Source organism: Vipera ursinii, assembly GCF_947247035.1.
Source record: "Vipera ursinii genome assembly, chromosome: 2".
NCBI lineage: Eukaryota > Metazoa > Chordata > Lepidosauria > Squamata > Viperidae > Vipera > Vipera ursinii.
Genome location: NC_139513.1, coordinates 37,358,986 through 37,386,776, shown reverse-complemented (window position 1 = coordinate 37,386,776; position 27,791 = coordinate 37,358,986). Strand labels below are relative to the sequence as shown.

Below are 27,791 nucleotides of genomic sequence, written 5' to 3'. Positions count from 1 at the left end.
AAGGGATTGGCTGCCAGTGCACCTGGCCAGGTATATAAGGGGGTACAGGTAACCCCTTTGTTCACTTCAGTACTACCACCAATAAAGAGCTGCCATGCTGAGTCCTTTGTCTGTTGTCTGACCATGCGGCCAAGAACCCACTACACAATAGGGAGGAGGAAAACAGACAGCAGGGGTTTCCTCCTTTTATTCCACTGCCGCAGGAATGAACTTTTTTTAAAGTGAAGTTGGCCTTGAAGTAGAATGTAGGAGACTTTACTCCCAGGTAACATGCACAGTTTGGGCAAAGAAGTGGCTGGGAGAAGGTCATAAATGATATTTGATTTAATGTTAATGTAATTAAATGAAATTGAAGTAGTATAATCAGCTTCCCATGTATTCAATAGTTTCTCCCTTCTGTCACATTAAAAAGTGCAATTCAGGAGCAATATTTGGAAGGACTCTAGGGTAAGGATTGCAGTTTGCACTTCCCTGTTTTAAATAAATGGAGGTGCACATATGCCAAGCAGGATGTAGGGGCAATCTGGCGTGGTTTCTCTTTTCTTCTAATGAAAGAACACCCCAAATTAGAATGGCAACTGCATGCTGTAACAGTGATTACCATGCCCCACTGAGAAATTGTACAGAGGTTGGGAAAATGACGGGAGAGAAGACATAAACAATGAAAAGACTGCAGGTTATCTCAGTGGCAGTTTATCTCTTAAGCGACATCCCAGCCCCCAGGTAGCAAAAAACAAAAAACAGAAAAACAAAAGCAAAAACCACTGGGAAGAAGCATTTCAAATCACTCAAGAGCTTTGCCTGAATGAACTCATGAGGGTTGGAAATTCCTCTTGCCCTTTCTAAGACTAGCATTAAAAAGATCTTCCCGAAGTCAAGGTAGTTCTTGCTTCCTTGATGCTGTCTAATTTTGTGGGGGCTGAATAGCCTCCCCTTTCAGGATGCAGTTTGCCAGGTTTTTAAAAATCACTTTCAAAATAGTCTCTGACCCAAACTGCACGCGGGCAATATACATATTTTATTTTGCTCTTCTTCCTAAAGAAAGCCTAGAATGGTTGTTCAATAAACCATCTTCAATAAAAGAAGTAAGTAAAGCAAGGTAAGGGGGCATAATTTCAGGGCCGGGGCTGGTTGTGGCTTCTGCAAGCCTGAATGGAGCTCCTGACCTCCCAAAGGTGAACTGAGTTTATATGGTAACTGAAGAGAAATTATTACATGTATGGCTGAAGATTAACTGTAATAGCTATGTTTATAGGCAGCTCATTCAAAATTAAAGGTAAAAGGTAAAGGTTCCCCTGCACATGCGTGCTAGTCGTTTCCAACTCTAGGGGCCGGTGCTCATCTCCGTTTCAAAGCCGAAGAGCCAGCGCTTGTCCGAGGACGTCTCCGTGGTCATGTGGCCGGCATGACTAGATGCCAAAGGCGCACGGAATGCTGTTACCTTCCCACCGGAGTGGTCCCTATTTTTTTACTTGCATTTTTACGTGCTTTCGAACTGCTAGGTTGGCAGAAGCTGGGATGAGTAACAGGCACTCACGGCACTCAGGATTCGACCTGCCAAACTGCCGACCTTCTGATCGACAAGCTCAGCGTCCTAACCCACTGAGCCACCGCGTCCCTTATATTTAACTACTTGTACTGAATTAAAATGTAAATGAAATCAGATAAAGTGCTTCACCAATTCCTCTGGTGCTACTCCCTTGTTTTCCCTAGTCTTGCCTATACCAGGAAGTACAATCTCTCACCATAATACTCAGTGCCATCTGAGGCTCCAAGTTATTTCTGAATGTATCCTATAGCATGTCTTTCAAAAGATACATGTTGTGTTGACTCAACCATTATATACCCTGACTGAGAGGCTCCTCCTTAAGTTCACCCATTAAGTTATCCTCACAAAAGCTACACTTTCTGCAATATATTCAAGCAACCAATAAAAACATCGACATGCATAGCTTACTTTAAACAAAGTTATGGAAACAAAGTCCTGCCAAAAAAGATTAAAAAAAAGAAAAATACAGGACATGGTGGGGTAGAAGTGTTACTCTATTTTGAAACATTTAGGTAGATATCTCGGGAATTTAATTAAAACAAAATCCAATAATCCATGCACAGTAGAATAAGCCATATATTTGAATATTAACAAAGCTTCTGAATGCCTAAAAAAGAAATTGAGATGTTAGGTATTAATCCACAGCTAGTGAGAAGCAGAAAATATGCAAAGAGAATGAAAGGAACCTTATATATAGATTACTATACGCAACACGGATGGACTGAAAATGTATATATGAAAAATGTCCTTCTGAATTGCTACAATCAGTCCTCTAAAAGCGATATGATTCTTCATGTTTAAATAGTGAGTTGCATTGGAAAGAAGGTGAAGAAAGTCTATGTTATGTGGACATACCATGTCTACTTAAAAAATGGTTTACCAAGTCTAATCTAGATGTTCTAATTCTGAGACTCAAGACCTCTGACATGAGGGAAAGGACCATAATTTTAAGACATAATCAGTCACATTTTATATTCATACATTTCTCCTTCTATTGAGACACCTATTGTTCAGATTGTTTGCTGAAATTTTCTGAACAAAGCCAAAGCCACACTAGCACAGAACACATAGAAAAATGGTCTTGTTCTCATATCTTGCTTAACTGGGTCAAGAATGGATTAATATGTCAAAAGAATTCTGTAACCATAACTCTTACTCTACTATCTAACTCGGAGGAATATACTTTTCATTCCAAACAACATGCTATATTGTGAAAACTGATAATAATTAACTGCCCTTTCCCAGTTCCAAGTTAATAATAAAGCCCTAGAGTTGCACTAGGAAAATTGAACTCTTTTTTAGGTTTTGCTTTAAAAAATATATGGGTGGGACAGGAAGTGACAGTCTGTCAGTTTCTTTTGCAGAGAGATCTTAGAAATGGCTTCAGCATGTCTGAACCACTGATGATCATGTATAGCTGGCAAACAGGGCAAGTTATGGTCCTGTGAGAGGATGACTCTATAGGTCCTACCATGCAAAAAGAACCAATGAATTCTTCTTCTTCTTTAGCAAATAGAGAATAACCTGGGTTTTAATTCCATTTCTGAAAGTGTTCCAAATCAGGCCACTTTGGATCTTATCCAGCATTATGTTGCACCCAAATTCATGATGTTTGGAGTTAAAGCTCCCCAACATGTTTTCACAGTACTGATTTCTATCTCTGACTATGCATGGTACATTTGACAAAGCCAGAAAGGAAAATGATCTCATATAAAAGCAGGGGAAGAATGAACACACATGGTAGCTGCTTCCATTTTGCACCAATATTATTGCAACCAATTAAATATATTTTGCTAGGAGAGTGGTGTGGTGGCCTCACAATCAGGAGGTTGTGAGTTTGATTCTAGGTAGCGGCAGATATTTCTCTCTCTCTCTCTCTCTCTGGGCACAAAGAGAAAATATTTGCTGTGAACTCCTTGTAGGTGTCAGGAAGGGCATCCAGCCGGTAAATGTTCAGATCCATTCAGTCACCCCAACTCCACCCTGATGCAAGGGATTTCAGGGTCATTAAAAGAAAAAAAAGTATTTTGCTATGTGAACCTACAGTGTTGTAACATCCAGTGATAAGGAAAACATCAACTTACTCTGGTGGTCTTGACTTTATTGCCAGTTGCACACATCCATCCTGAATTGTCAGGTAACGTCTTGCATTCCTCACCCTCTAGGCAGGGCTCCATCTCACACCACCATTTCCCAATGACTATTGACGCTGAAAGAGAATGGACAAAGTGTTTGTGAATGAACCTTGCTGCCTCCCATGAGTTCACTTCATCAAGAAGAGGCTTTCCAAATGAACAGAGCTCATTCAGTCCTGCATCAAATCCACATCCTTTAGTGAGGACTGAGTGCCGGCCTGGAATGCTGCAATAGATGATAGGTCATCAGTTCACTAATGGGATAAAAAAAGAATGTGTAAATGAGAACCTCATAAGAGCCACAGGGTGGAAAAGGAACATAATCCACTCTGAGTGAAAAAGTAGGGACATGATAGCTCTTCGATCAAGCAGTGCAATTCAGTTCAGAGGACACCATGCATATGGATCACAGGCTTTGTAAACAGATTTATGTTTAGTTTGTGTACCCTGCTGCTGTGAGAAACATCCTGTACATTGTGAAAAATATCTCCCCCAGGCTCCCATCAATTCAGGAAATCTTTTTTTTATTCAGGTGAACATCCCTTGCAAGCATTCTAAAAGCATCCAAGGAGCTTTTGCAAAGTGGAAAGGTTGTCTGCTGAGGGTGCTATAATTCTTGGTGAAGAGGTAAAATGAACCCATGTGAGATGACCTCATAGCAGGAGATAAACATATGTGACTCCTTGGATCCTTTGATATCTACCTTGATCGCACAAATAACACCTCCCAAGCTACTGGGTGCTTTGATACACTAACCAGTGTTATAGGAGACATGCATTGTAAGAAAAAAAAATGGTTGAAAATTGTATTATTTTATTTCAGTGCTGGCATTCTGGTATTACCATTTGCAATTCTGAGAGCAATCGAAATACGATACTGTGGTATGAAAACTATGATACAATTTACAGCTTCTTTTGGGAACTAGATTCATTCTTTGCCAGTAATTCTTTGCTAGTATATTTTTATCAAATGAAAGGGGATGGTGTTGTATTATTTTACAAGAAATACATCAACAAGAAATTGTTTCAAAATAGTTTGTATAGGGGAAGGTATAGTGGCCTAAATCTATACAAGGGTTATTTAACTCCAGATAAAGAAATCCTGGTTCTTTATGCATTTAGTTGATATACTGATGCCTAATGGATTCTTCTGTAGAGGTTCCTGCATATTCTGCTCCTCCCAATGCAAGGACAACACCCTTCAATGAAGTCTTGATGTCATCTTCAACCTCTGTGTAGCAAACCATGCAAACAGCTTCTACCCTGCACTCCACTTTTTTTCTGGTTCCATGTCAAAAGTACTGTTTTTCAACTTTGGCTGGCAGGAGTGGCGTTGCTCAGACTGTCTGCTATGCAGCAACTCATTGAAGGCAAGGCCTCTGCTTCAGCAGGCTAACATTTATCCACTGACTATACAGATCCTGGTTCTCAATGGCCCTTCCTTTGCAATTAGTGCATCAGAGGGCAACAATCTTTGAATCAATGTAAGGTAAAGGTAAAGGTTCCCCTGCACATGCGTGCTAGTCGTTTCCAACTCTAAGGGCCGGTGCTCATCTCCGTTTCAAAGCCAAAGAGCCAGCGCTTGTCCGAGGACATCTCCGTGGTCATGTGGCCGGCATGACTAGACGCCAAAGGTGCACGGAACGCTGTTACCTTCCCACCGTAGTGGTCCCTATTTTTCTACTTGCATTTTTACGTGCTTTCGAACTGCTAGGTTGGCAGAAGCTGGGACAAGTAACAGGCGCTCTGTTATGCGGCACTCAGGATTTGACCCGCCAAACTGCCGACCTTCTGATCAACAAGCTCAGCGTCCTAACCCACTGAGCCACCGTGTCCCTTGAATCAATGTAGAATAGGCTAATTTACAGAATGCATCCCCAGGCCTCTTACTGACAAATATAAAGGTGATTGGGGGGGAACTACACATTCAACCCCCTTCCTCTTTCCTTTCCCAAAGATCACTCTCCCCCCCCCCCAATGCTCTTGAACTGGAACCTGTCCAAGATTCTTGGGCTTCTTGAAGCTTTTTTAAAGGAACATACAAATGGGACTGGGAGATTGTGATTGCATTCAATCTGTCAGACTGTTTAGGATAAAAATGACAAGTACTTGCCAGGATTACTTTTATAATTTAAGAAATAGAAACAGTAAAAATTGGAATGGACTAGTGAAAATCTCATTTTGAATAAGCAACTCTTAGACTGACCATGAAGTTGGATTGGATGACCTCCAAGTTACTTTCCAATTGAATGCTTCTATGATTGCTGGATGCTGTTTGCTCATGAAAAAAGAAAGCAATTGGAACTTGCTTTCCCAAATGGGGGTGGGAAGGATAAAGAAACAGAGAAATCTACTAACTGGAGGTCATGTAACTGCTATCAAGGCAGAGGACCTGGTCAGCATTATTTTCAAATCTTGAAAACCATACAGTTATTCTTTAAACTGGCCTCAGTTCAGCTGATATCAGCATGGAAGACAAGCAGTTTAAAGCTGATTAAAGAATAATTGTTTTTAAAAAATGATCACATGTTTTCTACAGAGGTATTAATGTGGTTGATTGCCAAGAGAATTAGCCTGCAATAGGTCCAGGTGCATGTGTGTGTGTGTGTGTGTGTATGGTCATGTGGCCAGCATGACTAGATGCCAAAGGTGCATGGAACTCTGTTACCTTCCCACCGTAGTGGTCCCTATTTTTCTACTTGCATTTTTACGTGCTTTCAAACTGCTAGGTTGGCAGAAGCTGGGACGAGTAACAGGTGCTCACTCTGTTACGCGGCACTCGGGATTCGACCCGCCAAACTGCCAATATTAGCATATTGTCCCTTAAGCATATATATATGCTTAAGGTGAGCACTTTGGTGGGTTGAATCCTGAGTGCCGTGTTAACAGAGTGAGCACCTGTTACTCGTCCCAGCTTCTGCCAACCTATCAGTTCGAAAACACGTAAAAATACAAGTAGAAAAATAGGGACCACTACGGTGGGAAGGTAACAGCTGGCCACATGACCACGGAGACGTTCTCGGACAAGTGCTGGTTCTTCGGCTTTGAAACAGAGATGAGCACCAGCCCCTAGAGTTGGAAACGTGCGGGGGAACCTTTACCTTTTTATATTGTATATTGATTCAAAAATGGTTATGCACCATTCCAACCAACTGAAGATTAGAAAGTATCAAACAGACATGAGGATAATATTTTATATATATATATATATATATATATATATATATATATATATATATATATATATATATATATATATATATATATATATATATATAATCTAGGACCCGTGGCTCCTGTGGGACTGAAATTTGGCAAAGTTTTGGATGCCTCGGTACCATCACACCTTCCAACTGCATTTCCCAGAAACTCATAGGTTACTTATCTCTTTCTCACCTCCCTCTGGCCTCTGGGCCTAAGTGGCTGGTAGCAAAGCCTCACAGTTGAGCAACTATTGGAATCTGAAATCTCTTAATGGTGGTACCCAGTGAGGAAAGAACAAAGGAGCAACTTGGATGCCTGTTGTCAAGGTAGAAGTGGCTGGGCGGTTGCCAGCGGTTGATAGGTTAGCCCCCTTTTTCCCTGGAGGGAAGGGCTCCTTGAGGGCAGACTGGAATAGGGAGAGGGATGCAGTTTGCCTCATCTGTGATATCTTTGTTACCCTTCCCCTCCCCCAAACCAAGCATCAGCATCAGTTCCATGGGTCAGCTGAGGCGGAAGCTTCACCAGGATCTCCTGAGGGACATGAGGGGAAAGGAAATGGCGGAAGTCTGTATTATATGTGGAAAGAAATCAGGCTCCCACAGAAATAGTGAGACCCCCTAGTTTTATTGTACTTGCCATGTTTTATTTTTTTAATGTTTTATTGATTTTTATTGTAATTTCTTTGTTGGATTGTTGTGAGCCAGCAGGAGTCATTGAGAGTCAGGTGATATCATTATCGAATTACTGTTAAGTTGTTTACAATGATTTTGGCTGAGGGGATTGAAAATAAATTTGCAAAAAATTATTAATGAAGATCAATGTGGGTTTTACCTAAAAGACAGTTAAGGGATAATATTAAAATGTGGTGGACATCTTGCAATATTTGGAACAACATAATGAAAAGCAAGCTGCATTGATTTTCTTAGACACAGAGAAGGCTTTTGACAATTTCATCTGAGCTTTCCTGTTCAAGATCTTGGAAGGATTTTGGGGATAATGTTATAAAATGGGTAAGATTGAATTACACACTTTCTGATTTACAGAAAGCACAAATAATTGTTAATTAAGAAGTAACAAAAACTATCAGCATTTGGTGCTGGTTTTGGATGCTCCATTAATGGGAACAGAATAGAAAATTCTATTCTATATTAATAGAAATATTAAAAGAATTTTATATGGTAGCAGATTTTAAAATTAATAATCAGAACATGAAGATGTTAACAAAATATGAAAATAGATGTTCAAATAGAAGTGATGGAGAAAACTGGTTTTAAAAGTGAGAAGAAATGATATTTGGGGTATTGCTGTGACAAATATGAATTGTGCACTATTTCAAAGAATTTCTGTTAAGATATGAAATGAAATTAAAAATTAAAAATAAAATGGGAGACACTACAATGGTCATTGCTGGGGAGAATTTCTGGGATAAAGATGAATGTTCTCCTTCGTATGATTTTTTTTGTTGCACACAATACCTGTTTTAATAACAAATGCACCATTTAAACACTGGCTAAAAGTATTTAATTATGGCAAGGGAGCCAGAAGTTAAATATACAATGTAACAGAATACAAAGCAAAGAAAAAGAATGGGTTTACCTGATCTGACATTATATTTTGCAGCTTGACTTGGATGAAACAATGGGTATTGCTAAGAAATAAAAGACTTTTAGAATTACAAAGACATAACCTGAGACTTAAGTGGAATGGATATGTATTGTATGATAAACTCAAGGTTAATATACAGTAATTTTCAGAAATCTTTATGTTAGATGTGCCATAGTGAGAATATGGAATTGATATAAACCCAGGCTGTGCTCAAAAACACTTCTACGGTTGTCAGCAAAAGAGATATTTTATACATAGAAATAATAGGAAAAGATAAGTGGTTTACGTATCATGAGATATTAAAAGTTGTTCAAGGAGAATTTAAAATAAAATGAAGAAAACAACTGATGACAGAGGACACACTCCTGCTTCATCTTTCTTGAATGAGACAGAACTATGTATGGCTAAAGTCTGTACAATATTTTCTTCATGTTCACTGTATGCTTATAAGGGAAGGCAAATAAATAGCTTTATTTTTTATCATCTAAATGGATTCACTGGACAACTCCACTGTATTGTTTGCTCTACATTCCAAACCCTCATGCCCTGCTTCTCTCCTACACACATGCACAAAACCACTTGCTTCCTCTTGATAATTGGAAAGAAGTTACACAGGGAGATCACTCAAAACCAACTGACTGAATAGGAAATCATCTCCCACTGGTGAATCATGAAATGTCCATCCTGGATTATTAAGGAGCAATGGAATATTCAGATGCTGTAACAACATTTTACTAAACCAGATCACACTAATCGGAAAAGAATATGTTTAATGGAAATGGTGGAGAATTGTGTCTCTTCAAATCAGCTCCAAGCATGATGATGGAAGTTGAGGTCCAACTTTAACACATTTGAATACTGGCTGGCTTGGCCCAGAAATGCATGTATGACTGTGTGCGCAGCACCTCTTAAGAATGTTCACAAATAATATAACTTCAAAAGGAAGAAAAAAGAAAATCCTCTGCAGAGTTTTCTTGTTATTTATGATAGCTGTACCTGAATGGAACCAAATCCTATTATAGGTGAACTTGATTAAAACAGCAAACAAATGGTTAGGCATCTCATAAAACCTGCAGCTGGCACCTCACCTTTAACATAAACATCCCCTTGTGACAAGCAAAGGATACATTATAAATGCAGGCACATCAGCCCAGAAGACATCTTTAATAGAAATCTGAACAGGGCTACAGGTTATTCCTACAAATTAGATGGATAGGATAAATGTCAATTATACCGACAGAAGAAAAAAACCAAAACAAACTTGTGGATGACAATGCCTGCAGGCTTGCAGTCTAATCCAATTTTTCAGCATCGAGGATGCCTGAGGTCAGATATCTTCTGCATCGCAGGAACAGGGCTTATAGCTTTGCTAGGCAGAGGAAACTTGAGAAGATGTTTTCCAAGAAAATACAGGGGCATTGTGATTAGATTTGCAACTGTTTTGAAGTAAACACCTGGTTTCTAGAAATAATGCCATATCTGAAAGTAGCTTCAAAAAGAAAGTGCCTCTAACAGAAGGATTTCGGTTAAGTCCTTGTTATCAATGGTTTGTTCAAACAGGCTTGAAAAACTGACAGTCTTTAAATAAAAAAGAAATTCAGACTTTTTCGAAACTGGTTATTTGTACCAATGTCTTAGTGTTAACTCTACAATGAGCCTGGCTGCAGCCATTTCCCCACCCCCTCATTCTAGGTTGCCACATAGAACGGAGGGAGGGGGGATTATTTCGTTAGTCAAAATAAATGTCTGTCCCATGGGAACCAAGGTCATCTACTGCTCCAGCAAGCAGGGACTGGGTGTTGTATAAGAAAGCCCACCAAATGAATATATTGGGGAACATAATTGATTGCATAGTTTTGAGGGTGGGACATTATACTTTGTAACTGGGTAATTTTTAATTGGAAATTCAGATTTGGTTTCACTTTTAACCATGCTGATACTTTGTAACCAATGAACATGTTCTTTGAGGAATTTCCAAGCCTTGGAGTTCTGTTTTATTTGTCTCTGTCAGTTGGAACCATGACACTTAGGACACATGTTACTTCTCCACCAAAAATACTGACTTGAGAACTAGTAACTGAATAATAATAATAATAATAATAATAATAATAATAATAATAATAATAATAATAAGAAGAAGAAGAAGAAGAAGAAGAAGAAGAAGAAGTTGGAAGGGACCTTGGAGGTCATCTAGTCCAACCCCCTGCTCAGGCAGGAAACCCTATACCATTTCAGGCAAATGGCTGTCCAGTCTCTTCTTAAAAACTTCCAGTGTTGGAGCATTCACAGTTTCTGGAGGCAGGTTGTTCCACTGGTTAATTGTTCTAACTGTCAGGAAGTTGCTCCTTAGTTCTAGGTTGCTTCTCTCCTTGACTAGTTTCCATCCCTTGCTTCTTGTCCTGCTTTCACATGCTTTGGAGAATAGCTTGACTCCCTCTTCTTTGTGGCAGCCCCTGAGATATTGGAACACTGCTATCATGTCACCCCTCACTCTTCTCTTCATTAAACTAGACATACCCAATTGCAGCAACTGTTCCCTATATGTTTTAGCCTCCAGTCCCCTAATTATCTTTGTTACTCTTCGTTGTACCCTTTCTAGAGTCTCGACATCTTTTTTACATCGTGGTGACCAAAACTGGATGCAGTATTCCAGGTGTGGCCTTACCAAAGCATTGTAAAGTGGTATTAGTACTTCACTTGATCCTGATTCTATCCCTCTTTTATTGCAGCCTAGCACTGTGTTGACTTTTTTGGCAGCTGCAAAACACTGCTGTCTCATATTGAAGTGATTGTCTACTAGGACTCAGAGATCCCTCTCACAGTTACTAATATTGAGCAAGGTACCACCTATACTGATATCGATATCCTATTAAGCACCTGGTGTCTAGACAATATTTCAGACTTAGATTGATATTTGGGTGTGGATTTATCTTTATGTGGATCCATAGACTTCATCCTGTTGGATATGGAGTGAGTAAAATATTTCACAGCTTTATTTTCCCCAGAATCTTACCATGTATCCTAAAAGTTCATTCCATAGGATAGGAGAAATATGAACAATGCATGTGGAACTTTCAGAAAGAATAAATATGAGAAAATGATTTCTCCCAGTCTTCTCCCATTTGTGGTAGGGCAACTCTTATGTCCAATCCATTCACAACAGAATATTTGAAATAAAATACCTGAGTCATATTGCCATTTATCATGAATATACTGATCTGAGCTTTCATCAACAAATATTTCATTCCCTAAAACTGGTGTGATCTTCAGCTTACTTCCCATTCATAACACTGCTTTCAGTCCAGATTTTAAAATGATATGCAGGGCAGCTGATTTGGTGAGAATTCCTCCTACATATATGCCAATTATATGCAATGATACAGATTATTCAAGTAAGATAACTTATTAATTTTATTTTTTAAATTGAAAATAGAGGACACAGAGAATTTGAAAGACAGGAGATCAATAGGTTTTTTTTCCTGCCAATGAAGGATAGGTGAAAATCCACCTAAAATTTTAAACTACCAGATTTTGACTGCAAAAATCCAGAATGGGTAGTGGTGGAAAAAAACACAACTTTTTTATATTGTTGTTGTTAGCTGCGAAGTCGTGTCCGACTCATCGCGACCCTATGGACAACGTTCCTCCAGGCCTTCCTGTCTTCCACCATCTTCTGGAGTCCATTTAAGCTCACGCCTACTGCTTCAGTGACTCCATCCAGCCACCTCATTCTCTGTCGTCCCCTTCTTCTATTGCCCTCGATCTTTCCCAGCATTAGGCTCTTCTCCAGTGAATCCTTCTTTCTCATTAGGTGGCCAAAGTATTTGAGTTTTAGCTTCAAGATCTGGCCTTCTAAAGAGCAGTCAGGATTGATCTCCTCTAGGACTGACCGGTTTGATCGCCTTGCAGTCCAAGGGACTCGCAGGAGTCTTCTCCAGCACCAGAGTTCAAAGGCCTCAATTCTTTGGCGCTCAGCCTTTCTTATGGTCCAACTTTCACTGCCATACATTGCAACTGGGAAGACCATAGCCTTGACTATACGCACTTTTGTCGACAGGGTGATGTCTCTGCTTTTTAGTGTGCTGTCTAGATTTGCCATGGCTTTCCTTCCCAGGAGCAAGCGTCTTTTAATTTCTTGGCTACAGTCCCCATCTGCAGTGATCTTGGAGCCCAGGAAAACAAAATCTGTCACTACCTCCATTTCTTCCCCATCTATTTGCCAGGAATTGAGAGGGCCAGATGCCATGATCTTGGTTTTCTTAATGTTAAGTTTCAACCCAACTTTTGCACTCTCCTTCTTCACCCGCAACAAGAGGCTCTTTAGTTCTTCTTCACTTTCTGCCATTAGAGTGGTATCATCTGCATATCTTAGGTTGTTGATATTTCTTCCAGCAATCTTAATTCCAACTTTTGATTCATCTAGCCCTGCCTTTCTCATGATGTGCTCTGCATATAAGTTAAATAGGCAGGGCGACAGTATACAGCCTTGCCGGACTCCTTTCCCAATTTTGAACCAATCAGTGGTTCCGTGTCCAGTTCTCACTGTTGCTTCTTGACCCGCATATAGGTTTCTCAAGAGACAAATAAGATGGTCTGGTACTCCCATCTCTTTAAGAACTTGCCACAGTTTGTTATGATCCACACAATCAAAGGCTTTAGCATAGTCAATGAAGCAGAAGTAGATGTTTTTCTGGAACTCCCTAGCTTTCTCCATGATCCAGCGTATGTTGGCAATTTGATCTCTAGTTCCTCTGCCTCTTCGAAATCCTGCCTGTACTTCTGGTAGTTCTCGATCCACATACTGCTGAAGTCTAGCTTGTAGGATTTTAAGCATGACTTTACTAGCATGAGAAATGAGTGCAATGGTGCGATAGTTTGAACATTCTTTGGCACTGCCTTTCTTTGGAATTGGAATGTAAACTGATCTTTTCCAATCCTGTGGCCACTGTTGAGTTTTCCAAATTTGCTGGCAAATTGAGTGTAGCACTTTTACTGCACTGTCTTTTAAGATTTTGAATAGCTCAGCTGGAATACTGTCACCTCCACTAGCTTTGTTGTTGCTCAGCTTTTCTAAGGCCCACTTCACTTCACATTCTAGGATGTCTGGCTCGAGGTCAGTGACCACCTCATTGTGATTATCAGGGACGTTAAGCTCATTCTTGTATAGTTCTTCTATGTAATTTTGCCACCTCTTCTTAATCTCTTCTGCCTCTGTTAGGTCCCTGCCATTTTGGTCCTTTATCATGCCCATTTTTGCATGGAATGTTCCCTTCATCTCTTCAATTTTCTTGAAAAGATCTCTGGTCCTCCCTATTCTATTGTTTTCTTCTATTTCTTTGCACTGTTCATTTAAGAAGGCATTCTTATCTCTTCTAGCTATTCTCTGGAATTCTGCATTCAGTTGGGCATATCTTTCTTTTTCTCCCTTGCCTTTCGCTTTCCTCCTTTCCTCAGCTATTTGCAAAGCTTCCTTAGACAGCCATTTTGCTTTCTTGCATTTCTTTTTCTTTGGGATGGTTTTGTTTGCTACCTGTTGTACAATGTCGCGAACCTCTGTCCATAGTTCTTCAGGCACTCTGTCTATCAGATCTAATTCCTTAAATCTATTTGTCACCTCTACTGTATATTCAACAGGGATATGATTTAATTCATACCTGAGTGGCCTAGTGCTTTTCCCTACTTTCTTCAGTTTAAGCCTAAACTTTGCAAGGAGAAGCTCATGGTCTGAGCCACAGTCAGCTCCTGGTCTTGTTTTTACCGACTGTATAGAGCTTCTCCATCTTTGGCTGCAGAGCATATAGTCAATCTGATTTCTGTGTTGACCGTCTGGTGATGTCCATGTGTAGAGCCGTCTCTTGGGTTGTTGGAAAAGAGTATTTGCTATGACCATTGTATTCTCTTGACAAAATTCTATCAGCCTGTGCCCTGCTTCATTTTGTACTCCAAGGCCAAACTTGCCTGTTATTCCAGTTATCTTTTGGCTTCCTACTTTAGCATTCCAATCCCCCATGATGATAAGGACATCATTTTTTGGTGTTACTTCTATAAGGTGCTGTAGGGCTTCATAGAACCGGTCAATTTCATCCTCTTCAGCACTGGTGGTTGGGGCATAGACTTGGACTACTGTGATATTGAATGGTTTCCCTTGGATTCGAACTGAGATCATTCTGTCATTTTGAGGATTGTATCCCAGTATTGATTTTCCTACTCTTTTATTGACTATGAAGGCTACTCCATTTCTTCTGAGGGATTCTTGCCCACAGTAGTATACCTGATGGTCATCTGAATTAAATTCACCCATTCCTGTCCATTTTAGTTCGCTAATACCTAAGATGTCGATGTTCAGTCTTGACATCTCTTGTTTGACCACGTCCAGCTTTCCTTGATTCATGGATCTTACATTCCAGGTTCCTATGGAGAAAAAATCTTTACAGCATTGGACTTTCCTTTCACCACCAGACACATCCACAGCTGAGCGTCCTTTCGGCTTTGGCCCAGTCGCTTCATTCTTTCTGGCGCTACTAGTACTAGCCCTCTGCTCTTCCCCAGTAGCATATTGGACGCCTTCCGACCTGAGGGGCTCATCTTCCAGCATCATATCGTTTTGCCTTTTGGTACTGTCCATAGGGTTTTCATGGCAAAGATACTGGAGTGGGTTGCCATTTCCTTCTCCAGTGGATCACGTTTTGTCAGAACTCTCAGCTATGACCTGTCCGTCTTGGGTGGCCCTGCACGGCATAGCTCATAGCTTCATTGAATTACGCAAGCCCCTTCGCCACGACAAGGCAGTAATCCATGAAGGGGATTATATTTTTATATTACTTGTTACCATCTAGTAGTAATCCAGGCTTATGCAGTCCATCAGAGATACTAATAGCGCCTTCAATCCTTCTCCATGGTCTTTCATTCCAATCCGTCTCACTCACATTTATTATTTCTAAAGGATTTATGCCACTCAAGTTTAGTAGATGGTAGCATCTGTTTAACTAATATTTGAATGAGGAAGGACCTGGGAATTCTAGGATTTTAGACTAGACCGAGAAGATAAAATGCTTCCTAGAAAAAGGCAAGTTCCATAAAACTGCCAGGAAAACTGCATTTATGCAGTAATTAGGAGTTGACATGTGGGTTTCTTTACATATAATTCCCCCATGGCATTACCTCTTCAAAATTGTGTTACATTTGACAGTTTTCTAAAATCTTTAAAGTAGCTTGTTAATATTAAAAGGTCATCGTAATCTAATTTTTATTTACCTAATTGGGAATTGCTATAACCTCTGAAAGTTGTTTTTTCATGAGGCAACTAGACATTCTTGTTTGTCTTTGAAGACGTTTCACTTCTCATCCAAGAAGCTTCTTCAGCTCTGACTGTATGGTGGAGAATTGAAAGATTTATACTCGTTGCAGATTGCTGGTCATCATAACCTCCTTTTCTATTGCTATTTTTTCCTGTTTACTAAGAATTTATTTGTCTAGAAATTTAAAAAAATGGCTTAACTATCAATTATCCTTCAAGGAACTGTGTGAAGGCGACCTCTATGGAATCAAACCTTATGCTGGATTCTTTAACCATTTTCAAAAACTGTACATTGTAGCAATAGCAGTAGCACAATAGTTTTGGTCACCACAAGGTAAAAAAGATGTTGAGACTCTAGAAAGAATGCAGAGAAGAGCAACAAAAATGATCAGGGGACTGGAGGCTAAACCATATAATTGCTGGAATCGGGTATGTCTAGTTTAATGAAAAGAAGGACCAAGGGTGACATGATAGCAGTGGTCCAATATCTCAGGGGCTCCCACAAAGAAGAGGGAGTCAAGCTGTTCCCCAAAGCACCTGAAGGCAGGACAAAAAGCAACAGATGGAAAGAGAGAAGCAACTTAGAATTAAGGAGAAATTTCCTGACAGTTAGAACAATTAACCAGTGGAACAACCTGCCTCCAGACGTTGTGAATGCTCCAACACTGGAAGTTTTTAAGAAGAGACTGGACAGCCATTGGTCTGAAATGGTGTAGGGTTTCCTGCCTGAGCAGGGGGTTGGACTAGATGACTTCCAAGGTCCCTTCCGACTTTATTCTTATTATTTAGATTTATATATCAGTTCATAGTTCTCTACATCCCTCTTTGTGGTTCACAGAGTCAACATATTGCCCCCCCCCAACAATCTGGGTCCTCATTTTACTAATCATAGAAAGTGGAAGGCTGAGTAAACATTGAGCCAGTCAGGATTGAACTCCAGGCTGTGGGCAGAGTTAGCCTGCAATACTGCCTTTTAACCACTGCACCACAACTGCTCCAGAGCCATAGTGAGACTGTGCAAAAATTTCTAAAACAGTTCCAGAATGTACTGTTTAAAATAGTATTTTTGCTCTTCTTATTTAAGATGTCCTGTTACATCATTCTGTGTAACAATATACAAAGCATTACTGCCGGTCTCCTATTTCTAGCCATTTTAAAAAAAAGGGAGGCTAGTAGATGAACCGCTTGAAATATTAGTACAGAAAAAATTGCAAACCAGTTGTAGTATTTGGTGCAGTGCATTCCATTTTAATCTAATCCCCACTACCGAAGGGCAAAATAAATGCCATTTCAAGAGAGAACACATTTTAGCTGCTAAAAATGAGAAAGGAGTTTGTTAGCCTAATGAAAAGCTATCCATTTTGTCTTCTTCATTCAATAAATTGTGAGTTATTTTCTAAATGGATTAAATTAAAGAAAAATCTAAACTCCCTGGGACTGATTTTCGTCACTGATGGAGACTTTATATGAGGAAAATAATAATAATAAAAAAGCATAGGAATGGGTAAAGCTTTTTGGAAGGCAGATTCTGGTCTATAAAAATTGGATGTTTAGAACGTTTATAACCCAGTCACTTATTTCTTTACTCTCCTCTCTAAATTTAATCAAAATTGAATAAGGGCATATAATGTGTTCTTATGACATACAGGTATACCTTCCTTGTTTTATAACAATGTCATGGTGGGCAGAGTACTGGGAACCTGGAGATTCATGAAGAAAGTGTAAATAGTATAATATAGCAACTGAAATACTATGCATTTCGCAGACAGAAATAATTTGCTCTGGGAGTTGTAAAGTTGGAATCTGACAGCCTAGAAAAAAAAGGAAAATAAAAGATTTGGTGGAGAAAAAAGCTGCATTAAAGAAACTGTAGATAATTCGCACATATAGAACAGAAAAATAAGAGTTGGAAGGGACCTTGGAGGTCTTCTAGTACAACCCCCTGCTCAACCAGGAGACTGTATACCATTTCAGATAAATGGTCGTCCAGTCTCTTTTTGAAATCATCCAGTGATGGAACATCCACAGCTTCTGGAGGCAAGCTGTTCCATTGGTTGCTCTCACCATTAGGAAATATCTCCTTAGTTCTAGGTTGCTTCTCTCCTTTAGTTTCCATCCATTTCCATCCATTGTATATGCAGCTTCATCTTATGGCTTTAACACCAACTCCTGATGATTATGCTTGGACAAAGCTTGTTAGGTTTAATTAATTTTAATTTTAATTTTATTAAATTTATATACCGCCCTTTCCCGAAGGACTCAGGGCAGTTTACAGGGTATTTAAAATCAAACAGTACAAAACACAAAAGTTAAAAAACAATTAAAAAAGATTAAATTATCCCTAAATAAAACCCCAGTTAAAAATTCTCAGCCTGGGCTGGAGAGCTCAAAGAGCCAGGTCTTCAGGTCCCGGCGGAATGAACGAAGGTCAGGGGCGGTCCTAAGCTCCACGGGCAGCTGGTTCCAGAGGGCAGGCGCACCCACAGAGAATGCCCTTCCCCTGGGTGTTATCCACCTGCAATCTTTTACCGGCGGCACCCTGAGAAGACCCTCCCTGTGTGAGCGCACTGGATGAAGGGAACTTGATGCTGGCAGGAGGTGTTCCCTCAAATATCCCGGACCCAAGCCATTTAGGGCTTTATAGGTCATCACCACCAGGTTTGCATCCAGAAAGGAAATACATACCTCAGAGGGAAGTTATAGGACATGTTCTCTGAAGCAAACATGGAGTGCAAATGAAGGCTGGTTTAGATTGACTCTCAGGATTAAATCTGAGCCCTCCATAATTAGAATGATATGCCAATATGTGACTTGAGCAAAGGCGTATTTTTAGCAGATGTTGGTATTGGACATCATTGTGACAATCCTCAGTTTTCCCAGGGGTGCTGCAAGAACCTTTCTTTTCAGATGAATTGTAACAATCTATAATAGCCGTTTACAGCTGTCCTTTGCACCCTTGAGCAGACTTTAAACAAATCTTTGCCATCTCTTTTATTTTCATGGTTACTGCATCTTTTCTGAGGTCATTTTTCCTTGGCACTTGATTTCTTTAAATTGTTTTATACTTCTTCAGGTCTGTGTGTCTATTTTCCTTAAATAGTTATGTTTTTTCTTTGTTGAACTTATAATTGAGGACCCAGATTGTTGGGGGCAATTAAGCTGACTTTGTAATAATGCCGCTTGGGGTGTGTGTGAAAGCCCTAATAAGGAGGCATATACATAGAATGAAGGCTACTGCTAAGCTTGTAAGCCGCCCTGAGTCTTCGGAGAAGGGTGGGATATAAATGGAATTAAAATAAAATAAAAAATAAAAAATAATTTGAAATTCTACTCTTTCATACCACCACCTGTTTAATTATCCATTTATATCATTAACCCTTATACTAGTCTACTTATTAAAGTATGAAACAAATTTACAGTAAAATTGCAACCATTGTAGAGTTACATCAGAACAGAGCAGATGTTTTTATAATAGGCTGACTATTAGAAAGAGGGGAAAACCTGTGAAGCTACGTTTATAGAAAGGGATATAAAGTATTGGTAAACTTTGGGGTATTTTCATTTCAAATAGTGACCTCATTTTGAGATCTATGATGTTATTGTTGGAGTTAGAATGCTCTAATATGTAATATTTGGAAAAGGAAGAGAAAGTTTTCAGAATGGAATGGGTGATCAGTGGATGAAAAACCACACACAAGTCAAGATTGGTTTTCAATGAAAATATAAGCATTGTAATCTGTTGCTCAAGATACTCCCTTATGTCTACTGACTTCTGATGTTAACAATTATGTATGAGAAATCAACATGCTGAAAAACAGAACAGCAACCACTAGCATCACATTTATTTCCAAAAGTCCCTCTGGGCCACAAAATTCCTATCATCGCCATCATTTTGTGATGTACATACAACTAGAGTTAAACTTTCCAAATGTGTCCATAGCCCAAAAGGATTGCTCAAGCTCAACTCCCTAGATTATTATTATTATTATTATTTTTAAAAAATCTGTGCATGTTATAAATGCATTTCCAGCCATGCTGATATGTAGATAAGAAAATAGTGTTCTTGATGTCATCCCAAAGATGCTTTTTTAGGAGGCAACTGGACTTTGTTTTTCTTTGAAGACATTTTGTTTCTCATCCAAGAAGCTTCTTCAGCTCTGACTGGATGGTGGGGAATGGAAGGATGTATATTCCTTGCAGACAGCTGGCAATTTGCATTCTTTTAGAGAGTCGCTGAGGGCACCTGGAGGTTTATCTGTGTCCTCAGGGTCACCGTAGTAGTGCAAATGGTGGAGGCATTAGTGTGGAGGCTTCTTGGCTGCAGGATGCTTTCTGTGTCCCTTCCCTGTTGAAGACAATGGATGGAAACCAACCAAAGAGAGAAGCAACCTAGAACTAAGGAGAAATTTTCTGACAGTTAGAACAATTAATCCGTGGAACAACCTGCCTCCAGAAGCTGTGAATGCTCCAACACTGGAAGTTTTTAAGAAGAGACTGAACAGCCAATTGTCTGAAATGGTTTTCTGCCTGAGAAGGGGGTTGGACTAGAAGACCCTCCAAGGTTCCTTCCAGCTCTGTTCTGATTGATTGAAATGGTTATAAAATATTGAAAGTGTCTAAATGGGTTACTTTCTACTTAGTTGTTATAATTAGGGCAATAATGGGATTAGTTGGGAGAGGACAGGAGGGGTAGACAGATGTTGATGGCATAGAGAAACAGCAATGAAGAGAAGAAGTAGTATGGCTTCAGCTACTTAATTCATGGTCAATCCAGACTTAAAGTAGATAAAAGTGTAGAATTGGCCAAAACACCATGTTTTTAAATGGCCAAATACTTCTAGGAACCATTTATAGCAGTGGTGTCAAACTACCGGCCCAGGGTCTGGTTGCATCATAGCGAAACTGCATCCACCCCATTGCCGGCAATGGCAAAAAAGTCGTGATATGTCGTGACACATCATGTGACATTGCAAGTTTGACACCCCTGATTTATAGTATACATTGGCATTAACACCTTGAAGCATTGATGTAATGAAGATGACCATCTGGATCACCATTTAGATTCTAAATGCTGATCCAGATGGTCATCTTCATTACATCAATGCTTCTAAATTTTAGAAGAACATTCAATAGAGCTACCAGATCTGGGCTGCAAAATACAGATGGCCACTAGATGGCAGCAAATCACTAGAGTTTTCAAAGTCTATTTACTGCCATTTAATGGTTATCCCCAGTTTTACAATCTGCCAGCATTAGAATATTGAAACTGGTTTGTTATTCATTTTTAATACAGACAACTGTTTAATTCAAATGACTGTTTTGTATATAATACTTGATGTGTTTAAAGAAAAGGAGGTAATGCCAGAGGTAATTTTGACTGCCAGACTGACTGTGACCCTAATGGTGCCTCAATACCTGGAAATTATTTCCAAGAATGATAATCTGAGCACAATGAAAGGCATTAAGTCTTGGAGGCTTCTTTAGAAGATTCCCAGAAAGATTCAGTTTCATCCAATGTCAGGATTGTCCCTTTAAAATGCATAAATAACTTTAATTAGTATACAGGAGTAGAGCTAGTGACTTGTATGGAAAATTAAAATCCAGAAAGAAGAGAGGATGCAGCTAGCTGGATAGCAAAGTTACTATGAGTAAAATCAAATCTTTGGCAGTTGTTTATCTGAAAGTCTTAGGAACTTTTACAAAGAACAAGCAAACCACAAACTCTGCATCGTGCCTTACAATGTCCCACTATTTCTACCAGATGCACATCCATAGATGCAAAGTGGTACATTGCATTATGGGAACGCAATGCACAGAGTGGATATCCATCATTCAAAATCACATTCGGATGATGCATGGCACATTTAAACCAGCTGCCTTCGACAAGTAGTGATCTTTTATTTCATTCAGTAATAAAGCACAATTTTAATAGACATTGGTCTGCCTAGCCCTAGGTAAAGCTGCTAATATTTTTTTTCGGTCATCTGTGCCTTTAATTAGAAGCTTCCTATGAGAAATTCAGCCTTGTGAATTGCTTATTTTTGAAAATGGGTAGGAAATGGGTGATTAATTTACTCTTGTTCTTTCATGCTTGGGCATCACTAGGGAATTCCACATCTCTGGGAGGAGGAGGAGGAGGAGGAGGAGGAGGAGGAGGAGGAGGAGGAGGAGGAGGGCATCTCACAAGTTGGCAATGGTAAATCTTTTGTTTAGTGTCATGAATAAAATTGGATAGATGTGCTCATTTAATTGCCTGGGTCTAGCCTGACTCAAGGGGGACCTTATCTTTACTTTATTTCTTAAATAGTCTTTCTTAAAGAATATCCACACTTGTGATTTACAGCATCATCCAATCATCCCTATGGTGATATAAAACCTGCCCAAATTAGTGATCTATTACTACAGGGATGGCTAGATGACAGTATAAATCACTAGCATGGATTAGCCTTTTAATTGGCTGGGTGTCAGATTCTTTTTGAGGAAGGAGGAAAGACTGTAATTTATTTTTTTCTCTTTATTTTACAGAATTGTGATATACAGTATTCTTATTTACATCACCCAATCTAACTGACAATCATTTTAAAGTAAATGATAAAAATGTGAAGAATGGTTGCAGGAACTGGGAATGTCTAGTCTAACAAAAGAAGGACTAGGGGTGACATGATAACACTCTACCAATATCTGAGGGGCTACCACAGAGAAGAGGAGGTCAACCTTTTTTCCAAACCACCAAAAGCCAAGACAAGAAGTAATGGATGCAAAACAGGGATATAACCTCAAACTGGCAAGAGAGAAGTTCAAAAGTAACACTAGAAAGTATTTCTTTGCAGAAAGAACAGTGGAAGCTTGGAACCAACTTCTAGTGGAGTTAGTAGGTCATAATAGTAAATGCCCCTTCATGGATTACTGCCTTGTCGTGGCGAAGGGGCTTGCGTAATTCAATGAAGCTATGAGCTATGCCGTGCAGGGCCACCCAAGACGGACAGGTCATAGCAGAGAGTTCTGACAAAACGTGATCCACTGGAGAAGGAAATGGCAACCCACTCCAGTATCTTTGCCATGAAAACCCTATGGACAGTACCAAAAGGCAAAACGATATGACGCTGGAAGATGAGCCCCTCAGGTCGGAAGGCGTCCAATATGCTACTGGGGAAGAGCAGAGGGCTAGTACTAGTAGCGCCAGAAAGAATGAAGCGACTGGGCCAAAGCCGAAAGGACGCTCAGCTGTGGATATGTCTGGTGGTGAAAGGAAAGTCCGATGCTGTAAAGATTTTTTCTCCATAGGAACCTGGAATGTAAGATCCATGAATCAAGGCAAGCTGGACGTGGTCAAACAAGAGATGACAAGACTGAACATTGACATCTTAGGTATCAGTGAACTAAAATGGACAGGAATGGGTGAATTTAATTCAGATGACCATCAGGTATACTACTGCGGGCAAGAATCCCTCAGAAGAAATGGAGTAGCCTTCATAGTCAATAAAAGAGTAGGAAAAGCAATACTGGGATACAATCCTCAAAATGACAGAATGATCTCAGTTCGAATCCAAGGCAAACCATTCAATATCACAGTAGTCCAAGTCTATGCCCCAACCACCGGTGCTGAAGAGGATGAAATTGACCGGTTCTATGAAGCCCTACAGCACCTTATAGAACTAACACCAAAAAATGATGTCCTTATCATCATGGGGGATTGGAATGCTAAAGTAGGAAGCCAAAAGATAACCGGAATAACAGGCAAGTTTGGCCTTGGAGTACAAAATGAAGCAGGGCACAGGCTGATAGAATTTTGTCAAGAGAATACGATGGTCATAGCAAACACTCTTTTCCAACAACCCAAGAGACGGCTCTACACATGGACATCACCAGACGGTCAACACAGAAATCAGATTGACTATATGCTCTGCAGCCAAAGATGGAGAAGCTCTATACAGTCGGTAAAAACAAGACCAGGAGCTGACTGTGGCTCAGACCATGAGCTTCTTGTTGCAAAGTTTAGGCTTAAACTGAAGAAAGTAGGGAAAAGCACCAGGCCAGTCAGGTATGAATTAAATCATATCCCCGTTGAATATACAGTAGAGGTGACAAATAGATTTAAGGAATTAGATCTGATAGACAGGGTGCCTGAAGAACTATGGACAGAGGTTCGCAACATTGTACAAGAGGTAGCAACCAAAACCATCCCAAAGAAAAAGAAATGCAAGAAAGCAAAATGGCTGTCTGAGGAAGCTTTGCAAATAGCTGAGGAAAGGAGGGAAGCAAAAGGCAAGGGAGAAAAAGAAAGATACGCCCAATTGAATGCAGAATTCCAGAGAATAGCTAGAAGAGATAAGAATGCCTTCTTAAATGAACAGTGCAAAGAAATAGAAGAAAACAATAGAATAGGGAGGACCAGAGATCTTTTCAAGAAAATTGGAGAAATGAAGGGAACGTTTAATGCAAAAATGGGCATGATAAAGGACCAAAATGGCAGGGACCTAACAGAGGCAGAAGAGATTAAGAAGAGATGGCAAAATTACACAGAAGAACTATACAAGAATGAGCTTAACGTCCCTGATAATCACAATGAGGTGGTCACTGACCTCGAGCCAGACATCCTAGAATGTGAAGTGAAGTGGGCCTTAGAAAAGCTGAGCAACAACAAAGCTAGTGGAGGTGACAGTATTCCAGCTGAGCTATTCAAAATCTTAAAAGACGATGCAGTAAAAGTGCTACACTCAATTTGCCAGCAAATTTGGAAAACTCAACAGTGGCCACAGGATTGGAAAAGATCAGTTTACATTCCAATTCCAAAGAAAGGCAGTGCCAAAGAATGTTCAAACTATCGCACCATTGCACTCATTTCTCATGCTAGTAAAGTTATGCTTAAAATCCTACAAGCTAGACTCCAGCAGTATGTGGATCGAGAACTACCAGAAGTACAGGCAGGATTTCGAAGAGGCAGAGGAACTAGAGATCAAATAGCCAACATACGCTGGATCATGGAGAAAGCTAGAGAGTTCCAGAAAAACATCTACTTCTGCTTCATTGACTATGCTAAAGCCTTTGATTGTGTGGATCATAACAAACTGTGGCAAGTTCTTAAAGAGATGGGAGTACCAGACCATCTTATTTGTCTCTTGAGAAACCTATATGCGGGCCAAGAAGCAACAGTGAGAACTGGACACGGAACCACTGATTGGTTCCAAATTGGGAAAGGAGTCCGGCAAGGCTGTATACTGTCGCCTTGCCTATTTAACTTATATGCAGAGCACATCATGAGAAAGGCAGGGCTAGATGAATCAAAAGATGGAATTAAGATTGCTGGAAGAAATATCAACAACCTAAGATACGCAGATGATACCACTCTAATGGCAGAAAGTGAAGAGGAACTGAAGAGTCTCTTGTTGCGAGTGAAGAAGGAGAGTGCAAAAGTTGGGTTGAAACTAAACATTAAGAAAACCAAGATCATGGCATCCGGCCCTCTCAATTCCTGGCAAATAGATGGGGAAGAAATGGAGGTAGTGACAGATTTTATTTTCCTGGGCTCCAAGATCACTGCAGATGGGGACTGCAGCCAAGAAATTAAAAGACGCTTGCTCCTGGGGAGGAAAGCCATGGCAAATCTAGACAGCACACTAAAAAGCAGAGACATCACCCTGTCAACAAAAGTGCGTATAGTCAAGGCTATGGTCTTCCCAGTTGCAATGTATGGCAGTGAAAGTTGGACCATAAGAAAGGCTGAGCGCAAAAGAATTGAGGCCTTTGAACTCTGGTGCTGGAGAAGACTCCTGCGAGTCCCTTGGACTGCAAGGCGATCAAACCGGTCAGTCCTAGAGGAGATAAACCCTGACTGCTCTTTAGAAGGCCAGATCCTGAAGCTAAAACTCAAATACTTTGGCCACCTAATGAGGAGGAAGGACTCACTGGAGAAGAGCCTAATGCTGGGAAAGATTGAGGGCAATAGAAGAAGGGGACGACAGAGAATGAGGTGGCTGGATGGAGTCACTGAAGCAGTAGGCGTGAGCTTAAATGGAGCCCAGAAGATGGCAGAGGACAGGAAAGCTTGGAGGAACATTGTCCATAGGGTCGCGATGGGTCGGACACGACTTCGCAACTAACAACAACAACAACAATAGTAAATGGCTGTCTGAGGAAGCTTTGCAAATAGCTGAGGAAGGGAGGGAAGCGAAAGGCAAGGGAGAAAAACATAGATACGCCCAATTGAATGCAGAATTCCAGAGAATAGCTAGAAGAGATAAGAATGCCTTCTTAAATGAACAGTGCAAAGAAATAGAAGAAAACAATAGAATAGGGAGGACCAGAGATCTTTTCAAGAAAATTGGAGAGATGAAGGGAACGTTTAATGCAAAAATGGGCATGATAAAGGACCAAAATGGCAGGGACCTAACAGAGGCAGAAGAGATTAAGAAGAGGTGGAAAAATTACACAGAAGAACTATACAAGAATGAGCTTAACGTCCCAGATAATCACAATGAGGTGGTCACTGACCTCGAGCCAGACATCCTAGAATGTGAAGTGAAGTGGGCCTTAGAAAAGCTGAGCAACAACAAAGCTAGTGGAGGTGACAGTATTCCAGCTGAGCTATTCAAAATCTTAAAAGACAGTGCAGTAAAAGTGCTACACTCAATTTGCTAGGAAATTTGGAAAACTCAACAGTGGCCACAGGATTGGAAAAGATCAGTTTACATTCCAATTCCAAAGAAAGGCAGTGCCAAAGAATGTTCAAACTATCGCACCATTGCACTCATTTCTCATGCTAGTAAAGTCATGCTTAAAATCCTACAAGCTAGACTTCAGCAGTATGTGGATTGAGAACTACCAGAAGTACAGGCAGGATTTCGAAGAGGCAGAGGAACTAGAGATCAAATTGCCAACGTACGCTGGATCATGGAGAAAGCTAGGGAGTTCCAGAAAAACATCTACTTCTGCTTCATTGACTATGCTAAAGCCTTTGATTGTGTGGATCATAACAAACTGTGGCAAGTTCTTAAAGAGATGGGAGTACCAGACCATCTTATTTGTCTCTTAAGAAACCTATATGCGGGTCAAGAAGCAACAGTGAGAACTGGACACGGAACCACTGATTGGTTCAAAATTGGGAAAGGAGTCCGGCAAGGCTGTATACTGTCGCCCTGCCTATTTAACTTATATGCAGAGCACATCATGAGAAAGGCAGGGCTAGATGAATCAAAAGTTGGAATTAAGATTGCCGGAAGAAATATCAACAACCTAAGATACGGAGATGATACCACTCTAATGGCAGAAAGTGAAGAAGAACTAAAGAGCCTCTTGTTGCGGGTGAAGAAGGAGAGTGCAAAAGTTGGGTTGAAACTTAACATTAAGAAAACCAAGATCATGGCATCTGGCCCTCTCAATTCCTGGCAAATAGATGGGGAAGAAATGGAGGTAGTGACAGATTTTATTTTCCTGGGCTCCAAGATCACCGCAGATGGGGACTGTAGCCAAGAAATTAAAAGACGCTTGCTCCTGGGGAGGAAAGCCATGGCAAATCTAGACAGCACACTTAAAAGCAGAGACATCACCCTGTCAACAAAAGGCTATGGTCTTCCCAGTTGCAATGTATGGCAGTGAAAGTTGGACCATAAGAAAGGCTGAGCGCCAAAGAATTGAGGCCTTTGAACTCTGGTGCTGGAGAAGACTCCTGCGAGTCCCTTGGACTGCAAGGCGATCAAACAGGTCAGTCCTAGAGGAGATCAATCCTGACTGCTCTTTAGAAGGCCAGATCCTGAAGCTAAAACTCAAATACTTTGGCCACCTAATGAGAAGGAAGGACTCACTGGAGAAGAGCCTAATGCTGGGAAAGATCGAGGGCAATAGAAGAAGGGGACGACAGAGAATGAGGTGGCTGGATGGAGTCACTGAAGCAGTAGGCGTGAGCTTAAATGGACTCCAGATGATGGTAGAGGACAGGAAGGCCTGGAGGAATGTTGTCCATAGGGTCACGATGGGTCGGACACGACTTCGCAGCTAACAACAAC

At 40.3% G+C, this 27,791-nt stretch overlaps 1 protein-coding gene across 1 annotated transcript in view; it reads right to left on the bottom strand.

The window, feature by feature from the left end:
* Window positions 1-3,624: 3,624 nt before the first annotated feature.
* Window positions 3,625-27,791, bottom strand: part of TAFA1 (TAFA chemokine like family member 1) — a gene marked incomplete at both ends in the record, with an annotated part of 461,414 nt that continues 437,247 nt past the window's right edge. The window contains one exon of the mRNA XM_083353341.1: window positions 3,625-3,758. Coding sequence (XP_083209467.1) covers window positions 3,625-3,758 — 134 coding nt within the window. The remainder of the gene's footprint in view (window positions 3,759-27,791) is intronic.